The 10730-nt window shown below is 35.6% G+C and overlaps 1 protein-coding gene across 4 annotated transcripts in view; it reads left to right on the forward strand.

Annotated features, from left to right (window-relative positions):
* The window catches only part of LOC117109750 (C-type lectin mannose-binding isoform-like), a 14910-nt gene extending 8886 nt beyond the window's left edge, over positions 1–6024 (forward strand). For all 4 annotated transcript variants that reach the window (XM_033252158.1, XM_033252159.1, XM_033252157.1 and 1 more), the window contains 2 exons: positions 3845–4201; positions 5297–6024. In XM_033252158.1, coding sequence (XP_033108049.1) covers positions 3845–4201; positions 5297–5571 — 632 coding nt within the window. In that variant the 3' untranslated portion in view covers positions 5572–6024. The remainder of the gene's footprint in view (positions 1–3844; positions 4202–5296) is intronic.
* The last annotated feature ends 4706 nt before the right edge of the window (positions 6025–10730 follow it).

Here is a 10730-nt window from a genome sequence, read left to right on the forward strand (position 1 = left end):
TAGATCGTAGATGTTCAGTGAAGCGGTCGCTCATACGCCGTTTGGTCTCTCCAACATATAATAGTCTACATTTGGTACAAATAATGGCATAAACAATGTTACAAGAAATACATGAAAAAGATTCTCTTATTTTGAAGGTACTAGCTGGTCCGTGGATGATGTCGGTGGAGTAAACATGAGCGCAAGTCTTGCATCGTGGTAGTAGTAGATCCAATTGGAGGTGGGTTATGTGTGGATTTAACATTGGAATGAACAAGAGTGTCCTTAAAATTTTTATCTCGGCGGTAGGCGTGCATAGGTGGTGATGTGAACACATTACTTGTGGCTTGGTCTGATGATAAAATCTCAAAGTTCCTGGTTATTACTTCAGCAACTTGCTCGTTATTGGGTGATAGGTGAGGACTAGTGGTATTCTATCGGTAGATGCAGCGCTTTCCCGGGGTTGGAGTGCAATTTCCCGTGTCATCTTGTTAATTTTGTTGAGGCAGCCGTCGGTGTTGTTGGTGGGATATCCTCTATTGGAAAAGAAGGACATCATTATATATACCTGGCAACTTATTACCTTCTCTCCGGAGTTTTTTGATTTTACTATTTTGTTTGCCAATGCAGCCTTCCAGCTTTTTATATATATTTTCTATTGTCATTTGCTGCAACCACCGGACTTCTACTCTTTGTTTTGACTATTACCGGTACTCTATGGAAGACCCTAAAAAACTTCTACTTCAGCTTCGTCAACATCTATGTGAAGACTTCCAAATGTATCCTGAAACTTTAGAACATTTCGCTTTCCAGTTTGGAGTAGCCACGTTTAATAAGACCAGATTCTGTAATCATGTTAACTTATTTTTTACGTGCCTTAAATCTAACATCATTCCAAAAGGATTTCGATCAAATTGGAGGCCGTCTATTGCCAATGTTCACTCTGATATTGTGTCCAAACCTATTATAGACTGCTCAAGAAGAATTATGCGATCCAGTTTACGCTCTTTTCAAACCTCTTGCCAAATTAATAGTGCCAAGATGGAACAATTTCGCAATTTACTTAAAGCTTCCTGTAGTACCACTGAATTTAACTACATACGTCATGTTGTCCATATGCTGAACAGAAAATATTATGACTGTCTTACCACTGCTAAGAAAACTAAACTCGATAAGCTGAAACGTGCAAGGAAGTCGTCTACCGCTACTAACACCTCACCTGATACATCTAAGCTAGTTGTGACCATTCCATCGGATCTTGAACTTACTGCTGAAGAGAGGTCTGTGCTCTCTAATGGTCTGTCATTTGTTCCTAAACGCGAGACTATTGATGAATTTTAAGTTAAGTATGATCTGGAACAGTACTACCGTAAACTGCGACTTAAAGCACACTTTCATAACCAGGACAATCTAACTAATAAAACGGATGAATTCACTTGCCTAGTATCCAATAACTCCAATTGGACTCCACCACTAGGAAAATTCGCTGCTTTGGATCTGTACATCAACAAATGCCGTCATGACATCAATTATTTAAACCTGAAACGCCATGTCAGAAGCAAGAACCTCAGCCGTGGAGAACTAAATGCATTGCGCTCTCTGAAATCTGATTATTAAACCTGCTGACAAGGGAGGTGCTACAGTCGTATGGCAAAACGACCTCTACATCGCTGAAGGACTACGACAGTTATCGGATGCTACCACTTATGAACAGACAACCACAGATACTACAGCTGAAGATCAACTTCGTGTCAGTACCACCATTAAGAACTTGATAAAAGAAGGTGAGCTGCCTCCTAATGCCAAGTGCCTGATCAATTCTAACCCCACTTGCGCACGCTTCTACATGCTACCGAAAATACATAAGACCGATAAGACCTCCTGGTCGACCTATTGTGTCCTGCTGTAATTGCCCCACTGTTATCATCAGCGAGTTTTTGGATAATGTTCTTAGCCCTATGGTTCAGCGACTGCCTACGTACATCAAAGACAGCAAGGAAGCACTCGTGCTATTTGATCAATTTCAATTTCCTGGCGACCACCGTCTTATATTTACTATGGATGTTACATCTTTATATACCAGCATACCCATATCGGATGGCCTTACTGCTCTTAAGTACTTTTTGGAGTCAGATAATCCTACATCACATGCCACATCTACTCTTATCCGCCTTGCCGAATTAGTTTTGACCACCGCTTCGTTCACCTTTAATGGATCATACTACCGACAACTTACTGGAGTCAGTATGGGTACTCGCATGGGACCCAGTTTTGCATGTTTGTTTATGGGTTATCTGGAGCAACAAATATTCAATGAATACGACGGTACCAAACCTTTGCTTTTGAAACGCTACATCGACGATTGTGTGGGAGCTGCATCTTGCTCATATGACGAGCTTACCAATTTCATTAATTACATGAATTTCTTTCACCCAGCTATCAAGTTCACCCACGAGATCTCATACACCAGTGTAACATTTTTGGATATCGATGTTAGCCTCAATGGCTCTACACTATCAACTTCCGTCTACTATAAACCTACCGCCGAGATAAAAATTTTAAGGACACTCTTGTTCATTCCAATGTTAAATCCACACATAACCCACCTCCAATTGGATCTACTACTGCGTGTAACCGACCACGATGCAAGACTTGCGCTCATGTTTACTCCACCGACATCATCCACGGACCAGTTAGTACCTTCAAAATAAGAGAATCTTTTTCATGTATTTCTTGTAACATTGTTTATGCCATTATTTGTACCAAATGTAGACTATTATGTTGGAGAGACCAAACGGCGTATGAGCGACCGCTTCACTGAACATCTACGATCTATCAAACTCAAACTACCTGGTCTTCCAGTTGCCACTCACTTTTCCACTAATAACCACTCTCTGAAGGACATTCAAATTACCGGACTGACTTTGTGCAATGGATCGGATAACATGAGGAGAAAAACAGAAGAACGTATTATATATAAGCCTGGCACCCTTGCACCCAATGGACTCAATATATCATTTAAATCTTTTAGAAACTAATATTTATTATAGGCCATTTATACTCATTATGATTATTTTATTCGATTTATGATGTTTATAGGCTCTCCTTTATATTTCTATACTGACTATTATGATTATCATTCGTATGATTTCTTATAGTTATATTTGATTTATGATTTTCATAGGCTCTCCTTATATTTTTATTGCTGTCTTATTTATCATATCAGTTATACTATATTTAATTATACATTGCTGTGTTATACTGTTATTATTCATTATGGCGCCATTTTGGCTATGCTTTGGTTTTAGCTTTTTTTGGGGAAGGTTTCTTCCCTACATTGTTCTATTGTTTTATGCTTTGTTTTATTTTCTGGCTTTTCATTGGCCACTACGTATTGTTCTGCCACCTCATTGGTGCATTCCATAGTTTTTTAAGCCATGTTTTGAGCCTTATATTTACTATATATATTTTGCTCTCATCATATTTTTCTTTAGCTTGACAAAGGTTGATAACCGAAAACGTTTGCTCACTATTAAATAAATATATACCTGGCAACTTATTACTTTCTCTCCGGAGTTAGATGTGTATAAGAGACTCGCCACTGAGGAAGGACTAGTGTTGTCCGAAAGCTCTGGTTCTATTTCTGGCTGTTTACTTACGTTTACTTTTTAGCTGTTGCTTATCATTTTTGTATCTCTAATGAGATCCAGCCATTGTTTCACACAGCATTGTTGTTTTTCTGTATTTTGCCTTTTAATCTATATATATATATATATATATATATATATATATATATATATACAATGGATATAATGTAATGTATATTTTATAATATATCGTATATTCTCTTTATGTTGCTTTTAAGATGACACAATACTTTACAATCATCATTGCTACAAGTTTGAAAGTACTGCTACAACATGGAACGATGCGAGGGAATTGTGCGAGAGTTTCTCTTCACAGTTGATTACGATCAACACTGAAGAGGAGCTAGCTTACTTCACTGCTATCGGACATACTTATGACCCTTTCCCAAAGATATGGACAGGGATGAACGACATTGCGGAGGAAGGGCATCCAGTCTGGCTGACCCATGAACAACCGACCTATAACGAGTTTAAAGATAATGACGACCCAAATAATATGGATTGCTTTCGTATCGGCAACGCTGGTAAAAATCGTTACGACAGTTGTAATGAAGAGTTTGGATACGTTTGTGAAGGTAAGAACAATAAAAAATATTATTTCCTTGTCCAATATTACACAGGATTTTGTTTTTCTTTTTAATGATATTAATCAAGAGCAAAAAACCGGCGGCCCCTATCGGGGAAAAATTAAATATTTCAGGGAATTTTTTGATTAAATAATAATAAAATGTGTGTTAATTACTCTTTACTTAATTTGATAATTTGAAAACATGCAAGTTAAATGTCGGAGGTACTAGTCCCCCTTTCCGAGCCACTCTATTTCCTATCGGAGGTACCAGCCCCTGACGGGGAAGAGCTGGCGTCACCACTGCAACCCATACGATCACAATGATTATACATCACCTCTCACATACAGTAGCATTGCTCACACTAAACGGATTTTCAAGATTTGATTTTCCAGGTCCTGTTTCCCCTCGGACCCCTGCTAGAAGCATCCCTGGAGCTGACCTGCAAAGAGCGGCTAGTTTATTAGGCTGAACTGGTGGTAGTCACTGTGTGTGTACTGAACCGTGGTGATCTCTTGTTCACCGGTTCAATCTCTACCATTACCCCAGTTGTGACGCCACCGGCGGGAATGGGGCATCCCCGCGTAGGACAGTTCTGGACTGCCTGTAGCGCAACGAACGATCTGGTCGTCGGATAAAAAATTAAAGTAATAATAATAATAATAATAATAATAATAATAATAATAATAATAATAATAATTTGCCTATTCAAACTGTTTTGATTGCCAATATATTGTGATGTAAAAGTACATTTAGGACCAAATTAAGCCATAACATCTCTCTCCATGAACCCTACCAGGGTTACATCATGATTTGAACGATGACGGTGGGCGAAATTTCATAGTTTGCTGCATGAAATATATTTGTGCATTTTGCACTCGAACCTCCTCAGGTACCCACTATACTCCTGAGTGCAGAGAAGCAATGTAAATATGTGCTTTGCTCAACGACACATACGAAATGCAAAGCGAAGGATAGAAACTCCCAGGTTGAGAAGGCAAACCGTCTCCGCTGCCGCAAACCCCTCTTCCACACAAAAGACAACACTTTTAAGAACGATCATGCTGAATATAATAGTAATATAATCCTTGATTTATATTACAGCTTCAAGTAATATCTATGAAAGATATTCAATAGCTGCTAGGAAGAAATCACCAGCAGCCGGACACGTAGTCAGCTGTATGTTGGCAGTAAGTTCAGGGGCATGCTCAATGGAATGCAGCAAACTGGAATCGTGTGTTTCATTTTCGTATAATAGTTCTACAAACGACTGTATATTGAGCAGTAGTTCAGGTCAAAGTGCAGAGCTGGAGGATGTTGAAAATGCTAACTTTTATGTCGTGACATCAACTGCAGAGATATGCAAATCATTTACATAATCACTAAATGACCAAACAATACACTAGTGTTGTTAGTATTGTATTAATTTTTCTAGCCAAAAGCAGTCGATCGTATACATTAATTTCTTCCAATTTTTATTATAATTAATAATTTAGCTGCATGTTCAAGCATGGCCTACGTTCTGGGGAGGATGTAGGTCAGGAGGGGAGGGGTGTACAGATAGTGCGCTATTATGAATCCTTTTGTACTGTATGATTGATATGAGCATACTACTGGTAAGAATTTTAAGATGTGAGAGTACAATTTTCAGGCACATACCGGTCCACATTCTCTAAATGTTCGCATCTTAGCCCCAACCCCGTTGGGGCTGAGGTGGCATGGTATGGACGCTCACGCACTCCCTATCGCCAATGCAGGCTATCTAGTTAAGACCTATATACGCCAATGGAACGATGGAAAACTAGCTAAAAATATATATTTGTCAAATTAATGTCGGAATAAATATTATTCAAGTGTATTATTAAAATGAATTAAACAAAAATGAATAAAAATGAATCAATATGAAGGATTTATTTTTTATTCATTTTTGTTTAATTTATTTTAATAATATACTTGAATAATATTTAATGAATTAAAAAAAATGAATAAAAAATGAATCAATATGAAGGATTTATGTGGCTTCAAAACGTGAAATAATTTTTGTGTCCGATCCTCACGTTCATGCAAGGTCAAGTCGACAAACAATTCAAAACCATACTCCAAAATTTGTTGATGATTTCAATATTTTTATTTATAATTGTATTCTATTACTTAATTATTTTTTTTTATTTCATTTTTAGTTAGGTTAGATGAAGGGTGTGTAGAGCCCACAAATGTAAAAATAAACACAAAAAATGTAAAAATAAACGCATTTAATGTCAAACAACTGTACACACAAATGTCAAACTAACCGCATTTGTTATAACATGCCAACCACAAATTTAAAAATAATCACAAATAATAATGTAAAATAAAAAAGAAAATTCGCCCAAAATTGTAAAAAAAAATTAATAACAAATGTAAAATTATTTCGTCTACAAATAAAAAAACAAATCCATATCATAACATAAAATATCATAACATGTCAACCGCAAATGTTAAAAGTCATTCTAAGATAACTTATTATCAGATGTATGGGTATGTATGTACATTAGGTTTTCCCATACATTACAATCTTTAAAGTATCGAAACACCTATTTAACTGCTTAAATTAGAGCAGCTAAGGGTCCCAGCTCTGCATTTTATTACCAAAACATGAAACTAGACACCCGAGCACAAAATATCTTTCATATGTAAAAAAAAATGTTGTGTGCCAAGTTTCTGACGCCTACTATGGCCGCTTTTGTGAATTCAAAATGGCCGCCTAATAAATTTAATTTACCTTGACAATGGAAAGTCATAGAGACTTACTATTGGTGCGTCTCAAATTGTTCGAAGCATACATGTTTATATATTTGCTCTAAAATGCAACATTTTGTTAAAAAAAACAAAAACAAAAAACGAAAATAAATTGTTTCTTCTAATTATTCCAACCGTCACAGTCTAAATACGTTAATAAAAAAAAGATGTTCGTTTTATTAAATTTTCTTTCCATATTGCTTCCTCTGAACCACCTTAAAAAATTAAACATACTCAAACTAATGATCTACACAAAATGCAAATTGCCTCTTATATTTTTCAGTTTTTTCATAACGCCCTTCCACCAAACATTGCTAATCCTTTTAAAATCAAACCCTTATCCCACAAGTATAATTTACGTACTGTAAACAACCTTTGATACTTCATATTCCTTATGTTTAAGCTTTAATAATTTTTTCTCAAATATTGGAAAGGAAATTTTATAAATCTTTTGAAAGTACTACTACTCCTGAATGGAAATATCCTTTATGTATCCACAAATTAAATTTTAACATGGTAACATTTGAAAATATTGAAAATGCCCTTTCAGGTCTGCCCGAAAGCAGTAATTTGGATATTCTGAATTTTGATTCAAAATTGCTTAGGGTTGCCTCTCAATATATTGCAAAATCTCTTTCCTCTATAATAAATTTGTCTATTAGGCTGGGTATTGTTCCAGAGGATTGGAAACTCGAAAAAACAACACCTATCTATAAAGGTAGTGGATGTAAGCAGACGATTACTAACTATAGACCCATCTCCGTGGTTTGCCATATTTCAAAAATTGTTGAAAGAGAAATTCAAAATCAATTAGTTATCTAACCGAAAATGATCTCATAAGTGTAGATCAATATGCCTTCAGAAAATACTACTCCACCATCACTTGCCTTCATCGAGTTTTAGATGAATGGATGGAAACTTTGAATGACCATGAAATGATTGGAGCCTGTTTTCTCGACATATCTAAATACTTTGACTCAATTGATCATACTCTTCTCCTAACTAAATTAGAAAATTATGGCATTAAAGACACTGAAATCAAACGGTTTAAAAGTTATCTTTGACAACGCAAACAAGTCAAATGTCATAATAAATTATCTGAAAAAGCAAATGTTGAAATTGATATCCCACAGGGTAGTGTGTTAGGACCGATCTTATTTTCATTATTTATTAATGACCTTTTACAATATGTATCTCCAGGATCATGTAGCATATATGCGGATGACACTACTGACAAATCGGTAGAAAATATCAATATCAAATTACAATCAATAATGAATAATGTCGCAAATTGGTATAAATTTAATAAATTACTTGTAAATTCTAGCAAAACCAAACTTATGATAATTAAAAATAGAAATGTTCGCCCTCTTTCTTCTTTGAATATTCATGTTGGTAAGGAAACCATTGATGAGGTAAAAAACATCCGTTTTAGGACTTCAAATTGGTGAAAACCTTACCTGGAATGACCATATTCGAAAATTAAATAAAACAATTGGGTACAAAATTAACATCCTAAATAAATTGGCAGAAACACTAAATGAATCTCTTCTAAATATTCTTTATAGAAGTACAATACAACCCATAGTAAGTGTAACTGCTGTCTCTTATACACATCTTGATGTGTATAAGAGACAGGGAATGAATGGCTCTTTAAAAATCTCTGGAACAAAAGTTTGGAACAAAATCCCAATCAGAATTCAAGAATGTCAATCTCTTAATTTATTCAAAATTACTTATAAGAAACACTTTTTCTGATTTCACAATTCATTTCCTTGTATATTTTCTTGGTCTATACTTTTAACATTTATTTCCGGCCCCGAAACTTGGACTCAGAAGTACCGGGATGGTGTCCGGCGGGGGATAGTTTTTATCATTGTTTAGTTAGGTTTGTAGTTAAGATAAAAGTTGTGACAGCCCCGAAACCTTGACTCAGAAATACCGGGATGGTGTCAGTCCGGCGGGCGATTCTTTTTTTTCGTGAAGAGCCAAGCATAGGGTGACATATAAAGTGCTCTGATTGGCTAATGATAAGATGACATAATCGCACTTTTGTTTGACAGTCGCTAGGTATCTCGCACACTCGTCCGAGCAATGCGGCTGCGATACACGCCAACAAAACAAATCCATGCACATACAACGCGCCGAGTAAGCCTGATTTTTATGCGTGTAACAGATTACTGTATTGGGAACAACATTTAGTAGGCTACCATAGTCACCGCTGATCATACAACTCTAATACCCACTGCTACCAATAGGCCTAGAAAACACTGTAGTAGACCTACTATGAGTACAAACGAGGTCGTTTGCATAGAGGGCCTAATAGTAGGCCAGTTAGTAGGCCCTGGGATCACAGACTTTTAGGCTAGATATGTTATACTGTACCTTGTTTAAATAGCGATTTCGAATAGTTAACGCACAGTTAATAAAGCAGTCAAAATTTAGTATTCACGACAGCAACAGTAAATAATGCAATATCTATTTTTCCGAAGTGGTACTGTTTTATGTACTGTGGTACTATTATTTGGCAAGAGTGTAATTTACATTTTTTGACTTAAAAAAATAAGTTTTTTCAAGGTTTTAGTTTTTTGTATACACTAGGTTATGGAAGACTTTCTTTTTGCTTTCAAGAAGTACTCAGTGGAACATTTTCAGTACAATGTTCTCTTCGCACAACCTTCCATTACCCAACTGTGTCTTTCCTAAATGTTCTAAACTTATTTTGACATGTATAGACAACATCTGGCTTTTTACTTTGTACATTTGCTCACGTATTTTGATTAGGCATTCATCTGGAATTGGCTGTGTTGAAGGTAGTGACAAGATGGTTGAATTCTGCTATTAGCAATGTCTATCAGTCAGCGTTTCATCCAGAAGCATCACAAAAGGCCAAATTCCCACTCTGTGGTATCATTTCATAAACCTAAAAAAACCCCACCAGATTCAAGTATTTAATTGTGCTGTACTGTGTATCCATTTATTATGTCATGACATAACAACATCAGCAGTTTGAAGAAATTTTTTATCAAACAAACCTGGGTTGCTACTTATTTGTAGGTTGGTTGATATTTAAAAATATTACTTTATTTATTCAAACATCACATCTCAAACAATAATATAAGGTGGCCAAAGACCAAATTGCAGTTTACTTGTGTTACATAATATTCATTAAAAAAGGATATATAGGGGCCTATAATAAAGACTAGACAGTTAAAATGTTGTAACATCATGTAAAACTACAAAATAGAAAAATTAAAATGGTAAAAAAAAATTACAACCAATAATTTAAGCAACTGAATAATAAAGAAAGGGGGCGTCTCACATTGCTAAGTTTGCTGTTAGTCAAGTATAGCATTATAATTTTAAAATTATATAATTATAATATTTTTAAGTATTGTAGAGATGTGGACAATATGCCTGGGTCTAAGCCGTAGTAGAAGTAAAGTTTGGTAGTAGGGTAGTTATTAAATAATAATTATTATATAACAGTATTGGTTTTATTATAATTTTTACCATATTGTAGTTAAGTTGTAGTTAAGCATAACCTTGAGCCGTAATTCCTGGCCCCGAAACCTTGAGTCAGAAGTACCGGGTTGGTGTCCGGCGGGGGATAGATTTCCACCAAAGTTTTAACTGTTGTTTATTTTGTTGTACTGTGCCGGTTACTTTTGTTGTTGTTATTGTAACATGTGTTTGCAGGACCATATTGTAAAACAGCTGTAAGATCTCGCCTGTATATGTTTTCCTGCCTAAAGATGTT

The sequence above is a fragment of the Anneissia japonica genome, unplaced genomic scaffold, assembly GCF_011630105.1.
Source record: "Anneissia japonica isolate Jap-2015-1 unplaced genomic scaffold, ASM1163010v1 scaffold3782_len1007564_cov172, whole genome shotgun sequence".
Classification (NCBI taxonomy): Eukaryota; Metazoa; Echinodermata; class Crinoidea; order Comatulida; family Comatulidae; genus Anneissia; species Anneissia japonica.